This window comes from Mytilus edulis, chromosome 10, assembly GCF_963676685.1.
Source record: "Mytilus edulis chromosome 10, xbMytEdul2.2, whole genome shotgun sequence".
Classification (NCBI taxonomy): domain Eukaryota; kingdom Metazoa; phylum Mollusca; class Bivalvia; order Mytilida; family Mytilidae; genus Mytilus; species Mytilus edulis.
This window is the reverse complement of record NC_092353.1, coordinates 41,170,839-41,197,684: the sequence shown is the minus strand read 5'-3', so window position 1 is coordinate 41,197,684 and position 26,846 is coordinate 41,170,839. Positions and strand designations below refer to the sequence as shown.

The window sequence follows — 26,846 nt, the reverse complement described above, 5'->3', positions numbered from 1 at the left end:
AGTATATTATAATTTTAATTTATAATTTGTAATTTTAGTCTGATGGTAAATAATACAATTATTATAGAATGATATACTTGCACCCGTCAGGCTGCATGGATGGTCCGTCATTTCTAAATTCAATCCAGTTAACCTAAGATTATTTTAACTTTCAAAAAAGTCAATCCTTCAGGCTACATGGTTCCTCACATATTTGATAACTGAATATAGATGGCCTCGTTTTGATATTTTTTTTTTTTGTGTTTTGAATCACACGCAACGGAAAAACGTGTGACATAAATTTCTATATGCAGACAACACGTTTTTCTGGAGCTGCCATTTACATGTCAGTACGTTCAACACTAAAGCCATAAATATGGTAAAAATGTTTGAGGGGAATTATAAATGCAGGTGCAACAATTCAGTAATAGATTGTGCCAATTCCTAGGAATTAAAGTTTAAAGGTTTATCTGATTGTGCTGTTTTATGAATTATGGCTGTATTAAATTGAATAAAACCCTGGAATGTTTGTCTATGTTGGTATATATATTAACATTAAACAGAGATCGACATATCCTTTACTAAAAAGTATAGGGAAATTATCGAATGTGGCTTTTCTTGCATTTGAAATTTACATGCGCATCATGGAGGTTACTACAATTTGAGTATGAACTGCAGTTTAACATTCCGGACCACTCAATTTCAACTCGTATGTTGTCAGGGCCAGGTTTGTGCTGTACTATCTTTTATTATTAGCATTTTTAATGTGCTATTGTTTTTTTGTCTTCTCGTAGCCATGCATGTATGACATTATCTGTCCTTCTCTGATTTATAGCTTTGACGTTCACAGTAAGTGATTTTGCATGAAATATTGAGCACAAACAAAAGCTAAAAAGGTCGCTGTTAGATCATAATACCTTCATCAGTAGATAGGTCGAATATTGTCTACTCAGTCCGCACTCGTATCTCAATCATTGTCCGTTGATCAACATTATACTTATGCAATGACTACGTATAGTGACTGACGTGCTGGAGGCGATTGAAGGCATAACCATTCGTTTGAGATTGAAATTTGTCTCATTGGCAATCATACAACTTCTCCCTATTTTTGAATGAAGTTGGTGTTTAATGTTCAAAATTAAGGAGACAGAAAAGTATTTGAAAAATAATCTCATTATAAGCTCATTATAGGAAATTAAAATACCAACATATATAATAAACATTTAACCGTCCACCACTCTCTTTTTCTTCCTTTTTATTTACACGTAGGTTTCGTTTTTAATTTGTTTTATTATAAATACAGTATCTTATGTTGATAAACACCTTTCATCATATTGACGTAGAAACATAGGGAGAGAAAGAAAAACAAATCTTTGCTTATGTTTAATTAAATATATGTTTAACCTTGTTATTCGTTATATGTCGCTTGTGAACCGGTGTTGGATTACGTTTACAATAATAATGTTTATATTCACCGTGTCCTTGTTTTCCCAGCTAAACAAATCCGCTCGGGAAGTTTTCTTTCACACTGAGCTGCGAATTTATAATCGGCCAAAACTGACCTAAAATGTATAAACACATGTAATCGTTTAAAATTACATGTATAAGTCCTAAATCTCAGGATAATCATGAAGATTATATCAAGAATTTATATAGTACATGTACATGTATTTCGCCTTAAGAAGTAAACATAATTTTTACATCAAATCCCCCATAAAGCCGTATTACACGCCCATAATTTACCCATTGAATAAACTTATTGATTCAAATCAATAAAGCGTTTGTATACATACACTTTTGACTTATTCAAGTAAGACTTTTTATTGAGAAGGTGTTCTTTTTATATTTACAGTTAAATGAGCATTTAATCATACAATGAAATTGAATGAACATCATTTTCATCAAAACATTCTGTAAACATTTAATTATCAGGCATTTTTATCTCAATTCTTTGTATTATAAAATTATTGAATACCCAGTGTCTGGTTTCATAAAAATATACAATATATACCTGTAAATCCCCGAGTTATATATCTATACATATAGGACATAAAAAGGTTATAATTAAGATTTTTTTTATCCGGGACCGTGGCGAATCGGTACTTTACATAATATATTGATCAGCTGATTTTCTTATTTCTGTCGTCCTGTATAATATATGAAATATTTGACACTGGACGTTAAGCAACCAACACTCGAGTAATCATATTTTTGCATTGTTCTGTTACATCTTACGCTTATGCAAAAGTACACTAACGGTTAAATATTATAAAATCTATAGTATCTGGTATTTGATAGCTTGATTTTTTTTGGATATATATTGATATAAAAAAAGTTCATTGCGTATTTATGTACTCTTTAAAATGAAATAAAAAATATAGACCTACAGTCAGCCAAGGATTTGTATAGTCAGCAGACAGCTATAACATTATTATTTTTCCAAAATCGGATTTATATTTAACAGCTGCGATATAATCTAGTTAAAAGTCCCCGATAACAGCCAGTTTATTCATTAGAATCAGTCTCTCGCCTACTCGAATCAATCATATATTCGGTTATTTCTGGGATTTTACCAAATATAATAACTGATGAGTTGCTTTGTCATACCATGCCTATTTTATCTAAGATCATACAATTGCATAAATTGGTTAATTAATTGTTTGTTTGAGTTTAACTCCTTTTATCGGCTCTTTTGGTTGTAGTGTGATTATCAGTTTTCCTTGGAGGAAGCAGGAGAGAACAAACAATTACACAAAAAGAGGGTTTGAGGTAAGTCTGTAGTGGCGGATCCATGAATTTAAAAATAAAGGGGGGATGTGCAGTGACTGTGAAAAAGGGACCCGCTCAAGTCATGCTTAAGTGATTCCCTTATTAATCATTAATTTCCGACAAAAGGGCCTCCCCGGTCCCCCGTGAAGTCCGACTCTGGTGCGTCACGAAACCTGATTTAGTAAACGATTTAGTAAACCCTGCTAGTATCGTTTGATGTATGAAGTCCAGGTTTGACAGCAACCCGTCAGGGGTCATTCGATGTGATCTGAAGAAAAATAAACTGCAGTTAATGGACATTTTTATTAAATACACTTCGGAATTAAGTTGATTCTTAACTCTTCCTTGTCGATTCAAATATGTTTATCAACACAGTCTTAACAGATTACTATTTTTATATGATTAATGCAATTCTTGACAATGAATACTAAAACCTTAGTCCATAGTACTATGAAGAGTCATAAAAGAACGTTTAGTAATGTTGATATACCATGGTTAGTATATGTTTTAAAACTTCAAGAATAATAGTAACTTTTCTTAAGTATGTATAAATACACAAGCTAGGGAGAAAGTTTAAAACTTTTGAAAGTTTTATTTGTATTTAACGGACTGTGTTTGATTTTAGTTAGAATCTTAATTTCAACACCTCGCAGTAAATGCTCATAATATTGCTTATAGAATTCTATGTTTGAATAAGACCTCTTATGTGGTATATAAGTAACCATTTTGTCTACAATGAAATCTTTTAATTTTAATTGAAAGGTGGACTTGGGAAAACTCGATGAGTAGAAAAATGGCAGCTCCATAATTATGTCATTTAAATAAAGGGCTTTTACTGTCTTGTGAAGAATGTTTGAGTAGTCTCTTGGTCATTCATTTGTCATTCCCTTTTTAACTAATAAAAACAAATCAAATAAATTAAATAAAACATTTTTTGTTTGAGTAGCCGCCGCTTTGTTTTGTTAGCAAATGTTTAAAATTACATTAATTTGATTATTTAGAATGTTAACTACATAAAGTTACTAAAGACTATACAACTTACGATTACAGATGAAATATGTCATTCTTGTAATAATTAAATTCAATAAATTGAATAAATTAAAAATATGCTATTATTTGTTTGTTTGTTTATCTATTTTTCATTAGATGCGTCTAATTTTTATACTGAGAAAAATAGCAAATGACATGTTATATAATATTGGGTAACTTCCAGTCACCGTATCCACTGGACCGGATACCGGGTGCATGTACTTGGGGATAAAACCAGACGACAATTGTAATACTGCGGTAAATGTGTCGTCTGTTCCTGAAAACAGCACTTCGCCCTTGGTTCGGTACCCACTGTTTCGTGTAAGTGATGTACGCTTTAAAAAGATACCGTTAGCAAATTAGACTGTGAAACAGCATATTCCACAAAGTTTTACAATCAATGTATGTTGTGTTACTTATACACTTTATATCTTTTTTTAGTTAATAAATGTTTATTTATAAATTGGTACATTGTGCACCTAGTTAAAATTTCATCGAATAACGGGTAATTAATGATAATGGGTTTGTACTCGTGCGATAAGATCACTGTATTATTGATGACTTTACACTTGCGCAAAACGTGTTGCACCTACCTTTCAATTAAAAAAGCATATTTATTGAATATATTTCAATTCATTGACACCTACCGTAACATTTGCTATCGTATACACCAACTTATTCATTACAATTTCAACATTACGTATTTTGTTTCGCAAATTTTGTAAAACATCTGATCATCAAGTAATATTTTCTTGTCGATTAATTTCTCACAAAAGACGCGGTTAAAATCAGATTAACTTAAAAATCAAAACAGAATCAAATTTACCTTTAGATTTATAGGTATAAAATACCTATGTTGGAAAAACTACAATTAAATTCAATAAAGCGTGTACAAACAGCGATAAGTATTGCTCATTTCAAACTATTATATTCCATATCGTTTACTTTAATAAATCGCCTCATATTTATATACGTCTTTCTCCACTATGTATTAATTGTTGTATTTAAATTAAGGTTATGGTTGGTTAGTTCGTATGTGATGTAAAATTAAGGGGGTAGGCGATAAATAATTAACAGTAAGACATCTTTTTCTCACAGCAGTGCCATGTGTGCCTGGTTGTAATATGATCCCCCGCCAGAACTGATTAACTACACATCGTCAAGTTTGTTTTAATCCATTGCAGATACCAGATCAGAGAGAAAACTTTTTACGCTAAGAGAAAACACATACTGAAAGAAGTTTCATCAAGTTAGAAGAATTTTGTGTCATTTTGGAAATCAATTTTAGGAGTCGATTTGAAGTACACAGTGTTACGGCGTGAAAAGTGTACAATACATCAGTTATCTTATTAAAGAGAAGTGATTAAAGATAGGGTGTTGTTGATTTCACTGTAATTGTGATTAGTGCGACAGAATTTGATGGAGTAATTAGTTGTTGTGGGAAAATGGATATCAGGAATTTATGTTTGTCTTTTGTATGGATTTACTACCAATATTTCACCATTGTTCTATCCTCAGCATTGCCGGATACTATTATCATTGGTAAGTAAAATTGTAAATTGGACATTATCATCAGTTACTGTTGTAAAATTCTATTTATAAGATTTAATATATTGCAGTTTTATCTTTCCTTTGTTTCAGTTGGTTTTCAATTACAGCTGAGGATGTAAACGGGCTATTTTAATACTTCTAACTATACATACAACTTGTAGCTGGTTTAAAATTTATGTTTTTATTAAATTAAACTCATACTATGTGTAAGATTTTTGTAACTAGATACATTATATGCACAGTTTAAATGTTTCTCAGTTTAAAATTTGATAGATACATTATGTTGGGTGGCGTTTTTATTTATATACACGTTTTACTTATATAACTATAATAATAATCAATAATATTCAAGTTTTCCCCATTTGATCACTAAAATCCGAGTTGCTGTTGAATTTCATGAAAATTTTAATTAGATAAAAATTGGGAATTTATTTATGAAAATGTGAAAGTGAATACATGTACATGTATCTTTATAAACACTCCTGTGCTTTGATTTGTCATAATAAAGCCTCGATTATTTGATATTTGTCCAATTGCTCATCATTGCATAGCAGACATTTACATTCAGAAGTAACACGTGTCCCCAAATTGTCCTTGCAATAACACATTGGTAAATGTGTACATAAATGCCACACAGTAGGCTATCTTCATCAATTTATAACAGCGAGGATAAAATCAAAGACCCTCTCGCTCTGTGATGACCACATGATAAAGTCTGTTTGTACTTTTGTTAATTACCGGGATGTGTATAATCTAATTAGCGTTCTATCTTTTGAGGATGTCAGATGATAGAGAGATAATTACGCAGGAGGGGGCTTCTCAAAGTACTTATCGGAATATACAATATTGCGTTATTTTACGACACACCTTGAAATTTTTGAATTTATGATTAACATAATGATGATTAATTGTTATTTGGAAATCATCATGTAATATGAAGTATTTAATTTCTTTTAAATTGAAAAAATAAAGAAAGAAGTTCCATACTATCAAAGATATACGTGAAATTGAAATGCATGTCTCTTATTTTAAAATTAATATTCGAATTTTAATCGACTAGTCGCTATTAAAGAATAGGGACCATTTAAATAAGGCATTTTATTTTTTACACTTTACACCCCTGAACAAAAGGGCTACATGATATTACACAATTATTTTTCTTTAAACCAGCTTGTTTAATTCGCGGATAGGAAAACATGTGACGTCACATTACGTGATAAAACATAAAACACGAAACTGTGAGAGTTGGAATTAAAAACATAAATTATAAATATTGTATAATAATTTCAAAACATTATACATTATAAATGTAATATCAAGGTTAATTCTATTAATTCAAATTTTCGATCTATTATAAAATATATTTAGGTTTCGTATTTCTCTAAACATTGTTTAATCTCGTGATTAAATGGACATAAATTAGCAATGGTTCAATAATCAACGTACTCTAGTCGCAAATATTTCATATTGTCCTTCAAAAATTGTCATCGGATTCAAATATCATTTACATTCTTTGTTTTGATGAATGGAATAACCGATTGTCGTCCAATGGTGATAAATATTCGATGGTAATGACATCTACAGTACCAAAATACGGGACGCAGTGAATTATTCTGCTGCAATTTTGAATCTGATATTTATAATTCTTACTTTTAAGACTTGCACCCTATGTACATACTATGATATAATACATGATATGTTCTCGATCAAACAAATTCACCACCGTGATTGAAAACAAATGTATTTTGATAAACATAATAAATGTAATGCCTTTTGCTTTTTTAAGATTTTTTTCTTGCATTTGGAGGACTAACGTCAAATGACGAACGTTGCTTTAACTCTTTTTTGGAAAATTTACTGAACATTATATACAATTTGTGAATGTTAGTTTTAGTGACTGATTGAACACGTGCACGTGGTGCCTCGTAAACACACATACTTGTAGTAATTGATATCTGGGTGTACTCCAAGAGCAACACGAAGAACAAGATTCGTCATTTTATTCATAGTCCATGTAACCTAAGACACATACAAGTGTACAAATGGACTATATGATAGCATACATAGCATACATAGGATAAAACCAGTAGCGGATCCAGAAATTTTCATAAGTCGGGGCCCACTGACTGACATAAGAGGGGGTCACGCTTCAGTGATTCCCTATATAAGCAACCAAATTTTTTCCCAAAAAGGGGGGGCCGGGCCACCTGTGCCTCCCCCCTAAATCCGCCTCTGAAAACCATGGAAGTATTATATTGTATAGCAGATGAAACGTTTGAAGTCGGGTCGTAGTAATTCTTGTCAATAAAACACTTCTATGATAAAGCATATTTAGCTAGATGTTGACACTAAGACAGGACAGACGAAATGCAAATACAAAGACATTTGGTATTCATTACAGTATTTTATAATTTTCTTTACGAAGTTGTTTTTGCACTTGGACGTTATAAGCCGACCAGTATATTTATTTATACTTGGATTATTTACATACATGTACTACTATGGTATAGACTTTCATCGAAGAGCACTGAGAATATCAGCAGTTTTACTTGAAAACAATACACGAAACTCATCACCTATGTCGAACATAATGCTACTGATTAAAACCAATTGATATTTTAGCCTCAAAACTCTCATCGCCAGTGATCACTCGCCGCGATCAGTTAAATAAATGCCGTCTCAGGACCAGAAATTTGATGGAAATCATTTAGCATGTTTTATGCCGAAAATAACCTTTCTTTGTTGCTGTTTCGTAAAGAACCAGTCGTTGACCTTGACCATAAGTACCTTAGGGTCAGTTCGCGTGGTTGTAGGATAAACAATGCATCATTATAGGGTTGGCAAGATGAACTGTAAACCATTCCTATAAACATTGTGTAAATTTCTTGTAAACAATCTCCTCCGACAGGCATGACAGAAATAATTACTATCATATACAGAAAACGTATAAAACTACTGCAACACTAACATACTAAATAGTTTCCATTGATTACTGCACCAAATATATTCCTGAAAAATTCACCTGACTAAAATTTAATAACAAAGGAAAATAAAAACAGAATCCTGTACTCTGTACTCTTGTTCATCATAAAGCGATTTATCAACGGATTTGTTTTGTCCTGAAAAAGACGACGAAAACTGCTTATATGGCAGTTCCTGCTCCAAAGAAACTCTTATTTTGATTTGGTCATGTTGTTCAGATTTATATCTTCGTGTGTATTTTTTTTCTTTTGTGATCTGTAATAGGTTGTTTGACATTGGTTTTTTTCCTTCTCTTGGTTTAATGGTAATTGACGGACACATTTGTAAAAAAATCAGTGATATTTCAGTACTAAGAAAAGATACGAATTGGACTCTTAAAAGAACAAAAAATGCATAGTTTTCTCTTCTTATACCAAAAATGTAAATACAGATGATATGTATAACCACATTTGATATGCACATGACAACAGCCTATTGTCCATTATTGTAAATGTCACGAAAACGCCTACAAAAGAGGCGTTTTCTTTTCAAATGATTACATATCATTATGATATGAGGTGGATGCAAGCGAGACAAAACTTCAATTTATTCGCAATCAGCTAGTTTACTAGACAACTAAATTTAGGTGCACGTACGCTTATGCAGTAATCGTATAATCATGATAATGTGGTTCATAATTTCTCAATTTCGGTTCATTTCTGTACATTATTATTCAATTTCACCCATTTCGATACACCATAACTTCAATACTTTCTCATGTTTATGGTAAATAGACTGTACTAGTATTGTCGTCTTATATGAAAGTTCTGTTATAAGTGAAGGAGGTTACATGCACAGTTTCAGTGAAACCCTCTTTACAAAACGCATCTGATGTGCATAATATTCCGCGATGACAACTAGGTAGGCCCTTTTTAGCTTGCTGTTCTGCCAAGGCTCTGTGTTGAAGACCGTACCTTGACCTATAATGGTTTACTTTTATAAATTGGGACTTGGATGGAGAGTTGTCTCGTTGGCACTCAAACCACATCTTCCTATATCTACATCTATATATGTGAAAATCAAAATGGTTTACTCTTGGGAGTGCCTGGGATCAACCCCCGTTTTTTGCATTGTTCTTGTTGTTTTTTATAGACTGTTGTTTTAATTTGGTTTGTTTTGCCATGGTGTGGTCTAATGGTGCTCATATTGTCTTTAATTTATGAGTTTGCACTCTCTTCAGTATATTTCGTCTCTCATTTTAGTTTTATGTTCTACAGCACCCCTCTATTTTTAGTTTTATGGTCTACAGCACCCCTCTATTTTTAGTTTTATGGTCTACAGCACGCCTCTCTTTTTAGTTTTATGGTATACAGCACTCCTCTCTTTTTAGTTTTATGGTCTACAGCACGCCTCTCTTTTTAGATTTATGGTCTACAGCACGCCTCTCTTTTTAAGTTTTATGGTCTACAGCACGCCTCTATTTTTAGTTTTATGGTCTACAGCACGCCTCTCTTTTTAGTTTTATGGTCTACAGCACTCCTCTCTTTTTAGTTTTATGGTCTATAGCACGCCTCTCTTTTTAGTTTTATGGTCTACAGCACGCCTCTCTTTTTAGTTTTATGGTCTACAGCACTCCTCTCTTTTTAGTTTTATGGTCTACAGCACGCCTCTCTTTTTAGTTTTATGGTCTACAGCACTCCTCTCTTTTTAGTTTTATGGTCTAAAGCACGCCTCTCTTTTTATGTTATGGTCTACAGCACGCCTCTCTTTTTAGTTTTATGGTCTACAGCACGCCTCTCTTTTTAGTTTTATGGTCTAAAGCACGTCTCTCTTTTTATGTTATGGTCTACAGCACCCCTCTCTTTTTAGTTTTATGCTCTACAGCACGCCTCTCTTTTTAGTTTTATGGTCTAAAGCACGCCTCTCTTTTTAGTTTTATGGTCTACAACACGCCTCTCTTTTTAGTTTTATGGTCTACAGCACGCCTCTCTTTTTAGTTTTATGGTCTACAGCACCCCTCTCTTTTAAGTTTTATGCTCTACAGCACGCCTCTCTTTTTAGTTTTATGGTCTAAAGCTCGCCTCTCTTTTTAGTTTTATGGTCTACAACACGCCTCTCTTTTTAGTTTTATGGTCTACAGCATTTTTAGGATCTGGGACTATAATACTAAATATATACCTAGTCAGGATTCAGCTTCAAGTAAGCATTGTCTGAAACTATAACATACATTTGTTCTCGCCATGAACACGAGAAAGGCTTATTCTATTTCTAGTAAATATTAAATTGAGCATGCTGAGAGGAAAGCTATGTTCACATATTTTATGTCGATAGTGTGTCGGTTTACGAATTTTAATATACATGTATAAATATCAACCGCTGGACGTCCATAAATTAACACTTCACGATCAAGAATATAATTATAGTTCTATAACCATTATGATTTTCTTACAACAAATCTATAAAACAGCAAAGAAAAACCGCCATGAAAATATGTAATTTTGAAGGGATTATTATTATGATTGTAATGTAAATATTATTACAACCCTAAACCTTTAATTCATTTTGTAAATTATTGTTATTCACTGTGTTCAAGAGATATACATATTCATACACGATGTACGACATGAACTGGTTAAAGCCAATCTTTAACAATAAACGTTCATAGTACTACATGTACTAGTTATTGCCAACCTTTAACAGAGTCCAGATAAAAAAAATGGAGATTTTCAAAATCAAAATTAAGATACAGAATATCCTTCAATTCTTATAATTATGAACATGACGAAGAAAACGTTCAGAAAAATTCGATACTAATTAGCAGTTCGTAATCACCAACAATCTGAAGGATAGTTGGATAACACAGAGAGAAAAAGGTTCCTGTATAAATGGTATAGATTTTCAAATTCCATCTCTTTTTACAAGTTGGAGAGACTGATTCTTGAGTCATTAGTCAATTCTACGCTAATTGACTGAGTTGAGATAACAATAGGATATAGCCAATACATAAAGTAATTATAACGTTTCCCTGAAGTATTTATAGTTTTTTAAGATAACTTACAGACAAACGTCGTTACAAATCGTTTTCTTTAACACCAGGAAAGGTCATATGAAATCAAATATGCATTTAAAGTGATTGCAAAATAGGAATTTGTGAGAACATTCTTAGCATATAATAAAAAAAACATGTAAATAAGAACTACAAAACATATATCCACTGAATGACATTTAGAATGAAAGAATGAAGGTATTTTATAGCCGATTGAAAGATCCGTTGCTTTAAAAGTTGTGCATGCCTTTGTTTGTTTGTTTTGTTTTTTTGTCATGATTTTTTGCTTGTGTTTTTGTCTTCTTTAAACAAGTACAAGTGATTCAACTTAGATTTGTCTTTTTAGTTCATATAATTATTTAGCGTAACTCCCCAATGCCATGATGGCATGATATATGTTATAGATACTCTGTCCATTGGATAGACATGATAGAGAGCATAATATAATAGAAAGAAACTATATGGGATATCTATCCATAACACAAAAACAGACCATGCACCGCAAATACACAAAAAGCCAGAGAACAATGCTTTTATTGTTATTCTTCATCTCAAAGTCACAGTGAGGCTTTCAACAAAAAACAAGATATCTCAACTCACTGCAAGTTTTAGATGGTCCTAGCACCGGTTTGAGCGGAATTCTTGGTAAACTGGCATTCACGCCACAACTGTGAATTGAAGACACAAGCGATAAAAAATATGGTTAGTTTCTTTCACATTAAATTAACCAGGTGACAAAACTCCGGTAATATAGAATGATAGATGCATAAAATGATTCTAAAATTTTGATTAAAGCACCGTCCTATTAAAACAAATAAGCAATAGACGTACTGGTTCAAAACGGTTGAATAAAAGCGACAATATAACAACTTTATTCCTGATCATTAATATATATTTTATTGAATAAACTTTGTGCAAAGACTACAATAACTTGTTTCAATATCCCAATACACCAATTAATCGAAACGTATGTGCAGAAGTCATCTTGGTAATGAGGCTTTGAGAATCCTGAATATTGACGGAAGTGTCAGTTACGGTCGGGTTTTGACTGTTTTATTATATTTTTTTGTTATATAAGATATTTGTCTGACCCAGCTAAAAGATTTGGCAACATTGATTGCGTGCATGTAAAGGGGGATCCATACGAAAAATATGATATAGAACATTCTGAAATGATTATAGGCTTTGTTTTACATAACAAACATAATACTACGAACGACACCATTTATCGGCGGTAGCATAGATAGAATACATGTATATTTGTTTTGTACTGAACCACGTGTACGGAAGTTTCAAGTTTTGAATTGAATATGTCTGTCTTATATGTGCATCCTGACATCAACAAACTAATTTTAATTATTCAGTTGTTAAAATGTCTTTTGTATTTTATGTTACTCACCAGTGACACTCGAATACAAAAAAGTTTTAAATGTAAATATAGTAGGAAGTTGAAGAGCATTGATGAGACAAAGTTCCGAAAGGCTACAGTTAACCTAATCTATTTCTAGGGTTGACCATCATCCGTAGTTCGGAAAATTCAAAATTTTGCAAATCGTTATTGTATCAATGGTAATTTATGTCATCACAGAATGGTATATTTTGAAAATGTTCAATAGACAAATAAGCAAACAGAATGAGTAATTGTTGAATGAGACATATTGAAATATACTTGGGGACATTTTATTACATATTCTTGATTCATCCTTATTTGAAATAAAAAGCATCTGCTTCCGGTTTCTTGTCATATGCAGAAGAAAAACATCTCTTTCCGTTTTCAGTTCACAGGCAAAGCATGATGTGATTGATTGGATATATTGAGGATTTGCTTCAATTTTTGATCACAAAAATCTATAGAACGATTCTTATGGACTTTTCATGATATAATACTTTCCGTATAGTTTCTCTCTTTTCTTTGCAAAGTATTTTCAAGATTTTGGAAGTTTGCTTTCTCTACTGTTCATGACGGTACGGTAAAATAAAGTGCTTCGAAGTACAGGCGCCAGTTCTATATAGTGTATGGCGGCATGATTCATTGACTGTTCTCTCAGAATAATGTCTCCACGTTATTTGTTACGGTATTATTTATAACGTCTGTGGTATCTGAGTTATTTTTCTATCTATCATATGTACGTATCATAAGAGTTCATGCAGTGCTTTTCCTGAAAACTTTGTATTGTTGTTTTTCTTTCTATATATTTTATTCCATCAGTAGAGCTTTATAAATAAAGGGAGAGTAAAGATTTAAAAAAAAGCTAGTCTTGCTACATGTTAATGTGCCTTTCTGTGGTCGAGAGCTTTGTAAGAGATTGTCGCTAACTAGCAGACTCCTTTGCAAATAGGAAGCTATATGCAGAAGCTATATTTTAAATTCTCACACTAAGTTTTTCTTTCGTTTTCAATTTAGCGCCAAACAAACATTCGTATTGAATTAGATAATGATACAAACTAAAGAATTGGATATTTATCAGTTCTGCAAGGGGGTGAATTCTCAAAGGTTTATTCAGTTGCAATTATCACTAGCACTTTAACGATTGAAAAATAATGGATGCTTGGAATACAGTTTACATTGATAAATTGATATACGCGTATTCAAGATGTTAAACTTCGGATATCATCTCGATTTATATGTTTCTCCTATCTATTTGTTTGTAGATATATTTATTTTTCATAGTAAATGCCACATATACACAGATGTGTGCCGGATGTATTCCATCTTTCTTTTGGTTGATGTATTGGCTGATGGACGAGAGTTAGACGAGAGTTAGACGGATCTTTGACAGGTGTAATATCATTCATCCTTGATATTGCATCAATCATTTATCATTTTACTTGATAAATTACAGGTAAAACAGATCAAATGAATTGCAAAGCTTACAACCAGATGTAGACAACTCGGCCGTGCTTACGCACGTGAAGCATGCAGACAGATGTTTGTTTTAATCCGCCTTTGCGTGTACGTTCATCTGACCTATAAACCATAAAATAAACGTTGATATAAAGCGTATGATCTTCTGGGTTCTCCTCCTTGTGATTTTCTCATTATATTCAATTTTATCAATTTGAGTGTTTAAAGCCGTTTCAGAAAAAACACATCACTGTGTTTATTATATGGATTTATGAGTTTGAACAGCGGTATACTACTGTTGCCTTTATTCATGCATATTTTGCTAAAATTTATATAAATTACAATATACCACCTTTATCATACAGAACTCTTAGTCAATGCATGATACATGTGCACCAGAATGCATATATAATATAAGTAAGTAAATTAAACATTTTACTCTATGTACACTGAGTGCATTATACATTATAGTAAACCTCTGGGAACTTAAACAGACTGCAGAAATTTGAAAATCATAGCAAATTAGAAAATTAATCAATTTTGGTGATATAGCCATTTTTGTAATTCTTTCAAAGAACTATATTTTGACAACGTTATTGTACTGAGTCAAATTAAATGCATGATTCTGTACTTGTGCATAAGATTTCATATATATAATATAAGAAAATTAAACATTTTACTACCCGTGCACTGAGTACATTATAGTCAACCTCCGGGAACATATCAATCAGACTCAGCAGACATTTGAAAATCATTGCAAATTAGAAAAGTAATTAATTTTGACTAGATGTCGATACGTTTTACATCATGAAACTAAACATTTAGACATTGTTTTTTGAAATATGGAACTCTTTTAAAGATTAACATTTGTACAACTGGATAGTACTTTGGCATTATGTTTGTTGAAAGGCAACGTCAGATCTATGTTGGTGGGTTTTTTTTCGAGAATGCTTTTTCCTAATAATTAATATAAATTATGCTGATAATTTAATCATCTTTGATAATTGAGTTAAATACGTAAACATGGCAAAGGTAAAGGATAATATGCAGACTTGTACCAACTCCCACAAAACAAAACCAAAAACTAACCAAAAAACAAACAAACAAATTGTTAAATTTAACAAATATAACAAAATAAAGCAGATTCAGATTCAATAGTTTATTAAAGTCTCAACACATACAACATGATTAAAACAAGATACAATTATAAAATTAATTATACAGTAAACATAGTTAAAGCAATTAAATAAAATTGAGAATGGAAATGGGGAATGTGTCAAAGAGACAACAACCCGACCAAATAAAAAACAACAGCAGAGGGTCACCAACAGGTCTTCTATGTAGCGAGAAATTCCCGCACCCGGAGGCGTCCTTCAGCTGGCCCCTAAACAAATATATACTAGTCCAGTGTTAATTAACGCCATACTAATTTCCAAATTGTACACAAGAAACTAAAATTAAAATAATACAAGACTAGCAAAGGCCAGAGGCTCCTGACTTGGGACAGTCGCAAAAATGCGGCGGGGTTAAACATGTTTGTGAGATCAATGTTAACGCCAAAATATGCAATCTTTAATGACCTGACAACAGTATCGTAATTATATCCCTTCTTAATAAGTCTATTCAAAGGTTTTGTAAGTTTCTGAGGTGAATACTGACATTCTTTAAAGAATTATGAGAGACTATTAAAATACATATAAATTAATACTTATTCATTTTATAAAATACTACAAATACAGTATAGTAGTTAATTGAGATCTCACAAACATGTTTAACCCCGCCGCATTTTTGCGCCTGTCCCAAGTCAGGAGCCTCTGGCCTTTGTTAGTCTTGTATTGTTTTAATTTTAGTTTCTTGTGTACAATTTGGAAATTAGTATGGCGTTCATTATCACTGGGGGCAGAATCAATTTGCGCCAATTGCAGTTTTGAAAAGGTATTAATTGCGCCACTCTCTTATATTTTGATAGTATTAATTGCGCCAATAAATGAAATGAAATTGCGCCACATTTACCTGTTAATATTTTTCCCTATATCATACCTGTACATATTTTACCTATATCATGACAATACAAGACAATACAAATACTCTCACCACCGTGACTTGTTACATGTACATATGAAATATACAGCTTTTTAAAACACAAGTTAACAACAAGAGCCACTCTATAAAGAGTTTTGAGAGACTATAAAACAATTTTTCTTTTCTTTTTCTCATATTTTGGCAGTATAAAATACCATATTTTCATTTGTTAAAAGAAAGATGTTTTTTTCATTATCAGTGTCCAGAAATTAGAACGTCAAATTTTGATAACTTCGTGCAAAAGAAAAGCAACCGATATGTTGTCAGGGCGACCTTCAAAAATGATAAATTTAGAGTTCTTCAAAATTGAAGAAGAACATTTAGAAAAGAAAGATTTAAAATATGTGCGTCAGTCAATGTCTATAGAGAGAAGAAAACTGCATCCGGCTCAACCTAAAAATCAAGCAGAATTTCACAGAATATTGGATGATATTGGTGTTGTTACAAACAAAGATGATGACTTTGTATTGTGTAACGATCAAGAAAGCGGGATAATTTTATTAGGATGCGAGGCTAATTTAAAATTTCTATGTACAATGTAAGAGGATTTTTTGCTGAAGGTACCTAGTCAAACATTTAGTTGTTATATATGAATAAAAATAAATAGAATTGGCGCAATTATATGATTATTTTATTGGCGCAAATGATACCTATGGTTTTGAAAATTAGGTGGCGCAAAAGAAGTATTGGCGCAAATAAGTTGTGGCGCAAATGAGTTACTTTTTGGCGCAAAAAGAAATCGCCCATCACTGGACTAGTATATATTTGTTTAGGGGCCAGCTGAAGGACGCCTCCGGGTGCGGGAATTTCTCGCTACATTGAAGACCTGTTGGTGACCCTCTGCTGTTGTTTTTTATTTGGTCGGGTTGTTGTCTCTTTGACACATTCCCCATTTCCATTCTCAATTTTAATGATATAAAATACTGTTTCTCCTTGTTAAAATGTTTTTGCAGGTTTTGCCAATAATATTACAAATATTGGTATTTTTCAACATACATATAAATTTTTCTTCATCAGACAAGTTTAAAAACATATCATTATGACACAATATATCAATAAAAAGAGCATGTTTTAGATCTCCATACAACGGACAATTTAAAAGTACATGTTTTTCATCTTCTAAAATATTGCAGCTAAAACAGACTCTTTTGTCTAGATTTTTTTCTTCATATCGACCAGTTTCAATTTTTAGTGGTGCTACAACACATCTAAACTTTGAAAAAGCACTACGATGGCGCAGTGGCATTTTCTGTAGCAAATATTGTTCAGTGTTATAAGTATGTTTAAAAAGTTTATATGTTCTCAATTTACAACCGGTACTATATGAAAAAATACTTGTACACCAGTCTTCTTTTTTTTTTATATTTATCAAACATTTTCTCTTCTAACTGAGATATATACTATAACTATCAAGACAATTTTCATTTATTTTACAATATCTTTCAAAATCAAAGTATATCAAAATCTCCATTACTTTGTAGCACCAATTTTTCAAAATAAAGCAAAACTAATTGCAGTTCCAACACACGCATAAACAAAACAAACAAACAAACAAGTCGAAAAATATAAATAAACCGGATTTTTGGTAAAATAAGCAGTATTTGTTATGCGATATTTGTTAAAAACAAATATGTACGTTCGATCTTATGTGTATATCATGATCATGGTATATATGAATAATAGAGACATTTTAAAATATTATAGAAAATTACAAGAGAACCATTGGGATACAACAAATGAACATTCCTCGGGGGGGGGGGGGGGGGGGATTATCTCACATGAAAAGGGTTAATAAAAAAGACTTAATTGCGTCCATTCCTAGTTAAGGTTATCCTAGTCACTGATTTGAGTTAGTCTTATCTATTCTTTATTAAACATTTTTTATTAATCAAACCGTTGATTTTTTCGTTTGGAGTTTTTCATTTTTGGCTTAAATACGTACGGTGCTGAAGGCCGTACACATGCATAACTGCTTATTTCCATGCAATTGGAACTCTGATAGATATTTGTCTAATTGAAAAGCGTGCCACATCTCCTCTTTTAACTTAGTCAGCGATAGGTGGGCAGCATGCATTATTCAGTGAAACACTTTTAGACATGCTTATGCAACGTCAATTCCAAAAACAAATTAAACAATGATTGAAAACGAAATTTTACTTAGGCATGTCTTAAATGAGTTCGGATTTTTTTGCTCTATCAGATGTATTTTTACAGTGCATTTAATTATATGTGTAAATATAAACGTTTGCATAACATGCAACTCTGGGTTTTATTTTTCGTATTAGTTATTTTGACAGCGTGATCTTATGTAATATATCCACTAGTTTATATCAAAATAAAACTACTTATATTTTAATTAAAAAGAAAGGGCACTGCTGAAGATTTTAATCTAGCTCTTAAAACAGATATATACATTTTAACACGTATTTATAAGTCTTCATTAATTAATTTTGTGATTAAAAGGTCCGTATCATCGTATTATGTTTCGCCCTATACATGTATTTTGTTTTAAATACATTGAACTATACGGGCCTTAATCAGGTCGCGGGTTTTGTTGTTTCATCTTTATTTCATGGCGGGGCCTTTAATAACTGACTTGACTGTATGGAGATTTGCTCATTGTTGAAGGCCCTACGATCGACTTCATTTGAAATTTTGTGGATATGTGTCTCTTTGGCAACATACCAAATATCACTACTATTTAGTTAATTATTATATAGAAAAACGCAATAAATAATTCAAAATCTATATTCCATTTTTGCAAAAGATGTGAAAATACCCGTAGATTTCCTTGAATTATTTTTTTTTTTGTCGCATTAGTGAACCGGTGTTTATTACCAGATACTGTCACATAAATTAATGATGTGCTCCCAAAGGGTAAAACGTAATACTGAAATGTTGAAAACTTTACTCAAATTCCCAAACAATTTAATGGCGTATACGTTTCTTATATCAATGTTCTACAGTTAAGTATATCGATGAATGTTACGATAAAATCTAAAATCTAAGTGGCTTTCTTAATTTTTATTCTGTCAAAGCTGACATGAAAAATAATATATTTACATCCTGTATATATTTTCAGATATGATATAAATTTCCGGTTGTATATTCTATCTCTCTATCTCTCTTTCTCTTTTTCTCTCTCTTAACACTTTATAAAACTTTCTATATTTATTTAAATTTTGATATGAAACAAATTGATTTGAAAATCTAGCTACGCATTTGTTTATTTTTCTATGTTTTGAATTTCAGGTGGATTATTCGAAGACAGAAATAAGGGTGTTGAGATTGCCTTCCGCCACACGACGGAGAAAATAAATTTAAGAGGGGATGTGTTAGGAAAATCATTGCTCATTTATAACATTGCACCAGTTAGTCAAGATGATAGTTTCGAGTCATCGAAAAAAGGTATTATTTGTATATTTTTATATATCCCATAAACGGTGTAAAAGACGAGATTGAGAATATATTGACATTGACGAGTAAGTATAATAAGAAGTTTGAATATTAATACATTGCACAAGCGGTATATGTTTGAATCGTTCTTGTTCAAGGTTTATGCAATGTAGTTACCACACCGATAAAGAATAACTATTGACATGCCAATATATATAGGAAGATGTGTTATGAGTGCCAATGAGACAACTCTCCATCCAAGTCACAATTTATAAAAGTAAACCATTATAGGTCAAAGTACGGACTTTAACACGGAGCCTGGGCTCACAACGAACAGCAAGCTATAAAGGGCCCGAAAAAATTATAAACGCAGGATAAGCAGGAATAAACAATTAGCTTCTTCTCACAAAAGAGAAATTCACTATCGAAAAACTGAAATCATCGTGTCTCTTAAATAGGTTAACGGTCCTATGACATCGAGTAAGGCATATTCGTTAAAGACAAAAAAAAATATAAGACAATCTTGTTTTTTATCAATAGTTTCTAGTTTAGTATGTACGTCGTCTTCCATTAAATCTTGGGATTGTATTTAAATGAATAAGAAATACTTCGTGTTATGTATCATGCTATATTTTAGAAACGTAAATTCCCAGAAGTCCGTATTCTTTCTTAAACAATTGTCTTTATCTGTTCTTGTGTCCATGCTCTTCGATCCATGAATTACTATTTAGTCATGTCAAAAGCAATTATATTGTATTTATAAAATACCAACTATGAATAAAGATAAGAAATGAGAAACTCAAAGGAAACACAAAATAAAACTAGTCATCTTTTCACAATTAAAGCAAGTTATTTGCGTATAGTACTTTATGAATGAGTTGTACCCATCAATTATTGTTAAAGCAGAATGCCATTCCCGGTAGACCATGAAGTAAAATTTTCCTACTCAAATATAAAGTGACATTGTCATTCAAATGGAAGAAAGTAATATGATTATAAGTTTTTCTCACAGCAAACAAAGCCAGTTGGATATGCTTCAAGTTGAAGCTTTAAGACAGCTGAATGCATATTCTGCATTTTTCAGAAATAGACAAAGACTTCCAGGTTTCAAATTATAGCATTGCAAGTCAGTTCAATTACGTGTAAGACATTTTTTGAAGCGTTAGTTTCGGAGAAATATGTCGTTGAAATATACAATTGGCTTTGTTTCGTCTTTAGATGCAGATAGATTGCAGATACAATCTTATCTCCTACTCAACACTTAAAGCATGTGACTGCATATGTTGTATGTACCGAGTGATCTTTGCATACAATACTTTACTGCCAGATGTTTAGCGATTCTCGTAATTCATGCATACAGCTTTGGTGGGCATTGTTATTAATACATGTATACGATATGGTAACCGGTTTCAGATAAATACAGATATTGTTAAGCAATTGGTATATTACAGTTTCTTCTATTCAATAGGAAGACCCGTAAGAAGGGGGAGGAGACTTCCTTTTGATTTTACAAGATGCCAAATTTCATAAATACGACCGATTGTATTCAATAAATTACTTCTTACTTCCTAAAATAGCTTGTCTAATGCCATGCACGCCGTCTGACAAATATGTTAATAAATCTGTTCCCAAAAAGTCTTCGAAGAGTGGCGTGATAGCGGAAAGGTCTAAGCAGTTCATCCACAGGATCACAAGCCTTTCAACACTGGGCTTTGGAGTCCGAATATGTATTTGGTATGTTCGTTCGATTTTGATCAGACTTATCTGGGATTGCTAGTTTTTCCGCGGAAGGTTATGGTTCTCCACTGCCACCCGGCTTCCTTCGCCAATTAAAGCTGAAAATTAAAAAGAGTGCTAAAAATGGTGTTAAACACCACCATTCACTCAATCAGTTATATAAATCACTATATTATGTTACAAAAATTACATCAATTGGCATGAATTAAGAGCATGAAACATCTTTGGTATAAGTGTTCCTCTTAGGAGTATTCCACTTTAGTTGTAATGTTTCTCTTCGAATATCATGCAACATGTTTAATGGTGATTCTTTAACATACTTACAATTTAAAACTCAATTAAAACTCGCATACCCATTAAATATATACTGCCTTCGTTGATCGATTATCGCAATTTTACAAACAAACACTTAAAGACATCTTGGTGTCGAACCTATTAAATATTTGTAAAATAACAAATAACTTTCCAATAGCTGCAACGATTTTATACCTTAATCATTTGGAATCAATGCACTGAGATTGAAACGATTTATTTAAGCATCCCTATTTTATGAAAAGAGGAAACAAAACATGTAATTATTAATTGAATTTACCATTGAGTGTTTAGAAAAGATCTCGTTTTATTGGTAATTATTTCAAATCTTTTTATTGATAATGGGAAAATTTCATACAAATTCAACTTCCGTCACTTTTGAAATTTCTTACCATTATTACTAGTAGACCAACGAGAATATAAGATAAGACTCGCACCATTTCAGAAGAAGAACTTTTAACAAACTCGAACTGAAATCTTTATAATTTGATCATTAATTTTTTTATTAAGAACTGCATCCTTCCTTTTGTAATTTTATTGGGATGTAAAGGAAATCATGTTGTATGAAACACACTACACTGACATCTCTTTAAAATTATGCAAAATAGTATTCAATTCTTAAAGTCACATTTTTATGTTGCAACCATTAGATTAAGAGTTTAATCAAGCTTTTCTTGGAAATATTACTGGCCGACTATTTTATGGTCCATACATGCATTGGATTTGGTTCATTGCTCAATATTAATAAATCTATTGTTTGTTTGTTTGTTGGGTATCTCGTGATTTAATCTTCATTACAAACTGATGGAAAAGATTCGAAAAATTGTTCTTAAAAATGGTAAATCAAAGCTACATATGCACTAACTTTTAGATGAACAAGATGGTCAGTGATTTTCTTTTGTTATGTTTGTCATACATGTATCTTAAAGTTTTGGGTTTTTGGAGAATTTGTGCTAATGGCAGACATTTGAAAGATTTTTATTATTTGCTCATTGCTCATCATTGACGTCTTAGAGTTTATGTCTTTAGGTCCACTTTTATTGACGTTTTTGGAGTGGACGTTAAGTTTGTTCCCAATCTACACTCAGATGAACTACGATACATATCCTGCGCATGTGCATCTCCAATATGTTAAATATTTGAACGATGACAAAGCTCAATACACATCGGTGTTTTTATGTCTTCAAAGTTATGCTGTTACCCATTAGCACAAATAACGTCAAGCAAAGAAAAGTATGATTAACAAATCGGTTTATTTTAAGACTAGAAGTCATCTCACCAGAATAACATTCCAGTGTCTTTTGCAGAGATGAAAAAGCTCTTAGACACGCCACCTAAACATCTGAATATTATTAGCACATATATACACTTGCCACAGTATTATGCCTCCAAATGATAATTTACTGCTGAACAGTAACAAGTTATGTCCCTTGGGGAAACGTAAATCGAATAAACAATAACAAGACTTGAATACTTTTTATAAATTATATCTTCATCAAACGAGAAAATTGTTGCTTAATGTTTTATCGACGTCAATGTATGTTTGTAAAAGCAATTTACACAGACAAAATCATTATAACATGCAAATAATCTGCTTGTGCGATATAACTGTATCTTGTTTACTGACTAAAGATGTTCCACGTGTGGCAGCTGTACTTACGCTTGAAATACTATTACACTAATAGTAATCTCCGTTTTGACACATACAAGTACTGTATAAACATCCCTATTAATGTCGACATAACAGATTTTACTTAATAACATGCAGACATGCTCAAACACTTCGACACAATGTGTTGACAAGGAATCCCACAATGTTGGACAATACATGCACAGATCGACGACATCACCATGAAATCCCACAATGTTGGACAATACATGCACAGATCGACGACATCACCATGGAATCCCAAAAATGTTGGACAATACATGCACAGATCGACGACATCACAATGGAATCCCAAAAATGTTGGACAATACATGCACAGATCGACGACATCACCATGGAATCCCAAAATGTTGGACAATACATGCACAGATCGACGACATCACCATCAAGACCCTATTCCTCCGGACGTATTCACAATTGGCATTATTGGACAATGTATTAGAAACAGGGGTGGAAAATACCTGAGGGACATTCTACGGGGCGCCGAATGGGATTCTTGTGGTTTTGTACAAAATTCAATTCTGTCATATAAACAAAATCATTTTTGTCTTACAAAACTATGTGATACAGACTTGTTTTTTGAGAACTTCAATTTTGTGATGACAAAATTCATTTTTGTGATGACAAAATTCATTTTTGTGATGACAAAATTCATTTTTGTGATGACAAAATTCATTTTTGTCATGACAAAAGTCAATTTTGTCAAAAAGGTACGCAAATATAAACTTATTTGCATACAAAATTGACTGTTGTTACCTGATATGGAAATTAAAACACAAAATTCAATTGTGTGAGACAAAATTCAATTTTGTGAGACAAAATTACTTTTTGTGAGACACAATTGACTTTTGTGTGACGACAAAATTGACTTTTGTGTGACGACAAAATTGACTTTTGTGTGACGACAAAATTGACATTTGTGAGACAAAATTGACTTTTGTGAGACAAAACTCAATTTTGTCAATTTTGTCTCACAAATGTCAATTTTGTCTCACAAAAGTCAATTTTATCTCACAAAAGTCAATTTTGTGTCACAAAAGTCGATTTCTTATGCAAATTAGTTCTAAACTTAACAAATTTGCATACAAAATTAACTTTTGTGAGACAAAATTGACTTTTTATTTGTGAGACAAAACTCAATTTTGTCAATTTTGTCTCACAAATGTCAATTTTGTCTCACAAAAGTCAATTTTATCTCACAAAAGTCAATTTTGACTCACAAAAGTCAATTTTGTCTCAAAAAAGTCAATTTTGTCTCACAAAAGTCAATTTTGTCTCACAAAAAGTCAATTTTGTCTCACAAAAGTCAATTTTGTCTCACAAAAAGTCAATTTTGTCTCGCAAAAGTCAATTTTGTGTCACAAAAGTCGATTGTGTATGCAAATTAGTTCACAGAATCCAAACTAAACAAATTTGCATTCAAAATTGACTTTTGTCGCCCAATTTTCAAATTAGGTAACAAAAGTAAAGTCTGTGTTTCAAAAATGAATTTTGTCATGACAAAAGTAACTTTTGTCCACTGAAAGATAATTTTGTATGACAAAATTTTAAATTTGTAGTATGCTACAAATTTTGTTAAACTGAACTCATTTTTGTTGACCAAACTCACTTTTGTCCGTACAAAATTGAATTTCGAGTACAAAATCACAAGAGAACCATTCGGCGCCCCGTACATTCAAACTCATATACCGAAAATAAACTGACAACGCCTTGGCTAAAACAGAAAATGACAAACAGACAAATAAAAGTACACACGACACAACATAGAAAAGTAAAAACTAAGCAACGCGAACACAACAAAAAAAAAGGGTGATATCAGGTGATCCAGTCCTCCTGGAAGGGTAACATATCCTGCATCACATGTGTGACTTCTTCTTTAAAAAAATATATTACGTGTGTAATATATGATTGACAAAGAAGAAGGGTTTCTTTTCAAGTTATTTGCTCACCTTAAAAAAAAGGGGGTTTGATAATGGTATATAAAGCGAAATAATTCGTTCCTTGATAAGTGAATACGATAAATTTTTCAAGTATATTCTTTATGTAAATTCTCAAGTAATGATAAAAGTTAAATCATTTTCGGCTCGGCTTTTTCGAGTGCATACAGTGTATATTATGTATCATGGATCAGTGTTTCCATTTTTTGGTATTTATAAGGTAAATTAAATCTGAATAATTTTCCACTATGCGGGACACTCGCAATGAAAAACAGAATAGCCCATCTTCCTATCATTCATTGAACAAATATATTTTCACGATCAGCACTTTTTTCTTGAAATCAAATAGAGGATAAATAGTAATTGGAAAAAGTTCAAATATATCAGTTTTAAAGTATAAATAATTTATTTTCTGTCAGATGTTTTTTTTTTAATAAAAGGATGTTTAAAGGTAATAAGCCATACACAAAGTTCCACCGTATTTTACTTGTCAGTATAAACAAGTTTTGAATCGTCTTCAACAACTTTGGCACTTAAGATTCTAATTCATAATAACTCATATCATTCATAATCGACTGTCCATGTATGATAAGAACGCCAGCATCATATTGCATTTTTGTCTTGATGAAAGACTATTTGCGTGAATTATTACGCTATTTTATTGCCATTAGCCCATCATTGTGGCCAAGGTATAACCGTATAAATAACCAAACACGAGAGGACAAGCTATTAATTTGATCTTTCAGAACAATTTACTGACTTACTTACTAAAATATTCTACAAGATATTTTTCTTTTCCATTAACCTTTGACAGGAAGAAGATGTCTGCTAGACAAATGACTCTTATACATACAAATTGCTTTTTAGCTCTTTATGGAAATCAATAGGGGCAATAATGTTAAAGACACTCGAGAAGTCTGTGTTTATGACACTCATACACAGCCATACTATTTCGCTATTCTTTCGTAGTATAATTCATTACTTAGTCGGCTTCTGGAGATTGCGGTTCACAAAGTCGCATTTCTGTAATTGAAAAACGATAAATTTGTAATCTTTGCGGTTGATTATATCTTGTTTAGAAAACAAACTATTATAGATAAGAGACTTAACGGAATGATGCCTTGTTTCATTGACTCTAGTTAATTGACAATATCGTTCATAGAAGAAAATATTAACTGGTCAATATTATCTGATATCAGTATTTGCGGTTTATTTTAGATAAAACGCAAATACCATTACTTTATTAGCTTTAAGATAATCAGATATTTCTTTCTCTAATAGCTTTTAGCATAGCTATTTTCGCTTAATTAAAAGCGTCCATTTTCGCTTTCGTAACAGCGTCCATCGTGTATGTAAACTTGTCCTGAACATTCATGAAATATTTGCCACTAGATGTTTGGCAAACTTCAACCAATTAATAAGGTACATGCGCATGTATGTTAACATGACACTGAGATCTAGATTTCTAAAGAAAAATACACTTTGAGTGATAAATTGACAGCCCAATTATGGTTGCATTAAAATGGAAAAAAG

At 31.9% G+C, this 26,846-nt stretch overlaps 1 protein-coding gene across 4 annotated transcripts in view; it reads left to right on the top strand.

The window, feature by feature from the left end:
* Positions 1-26,846, top strand: part of LOC139491181 (glutamate receptor ionotropic, kainate 2-like) — a 90,755-nt gene that overhangs the window by 37,508 nt on the left and 26,401 nt on the right. For 2 of the 4 annotated variants that reach the window (XM_071278641.1, XM_071278644.1), the window contains exons 2-4: positions 2,682-2,748; positions 4,962-5,319; positions 19,515-19,670. In XM_071278641.1, the coding sequence (XP_071134742.1) occupies positions 5,223-5,319; positions 19,515-19,670 (253 nt within the window). In that variant the 5' untranslated portion in view covers positions 2,682-2,748; positions 4,962-5,222. Of the gene's footprint in view, positions 1-2,681; positions 2,749-4,875; positions 5,320-19,514; positions 19,671-26,846 lie in introns of all 4 variants that reach the window. The other 2 variants (XM_071278642.1, XM_071278643.1) reach the window with 2 other exon arrangements.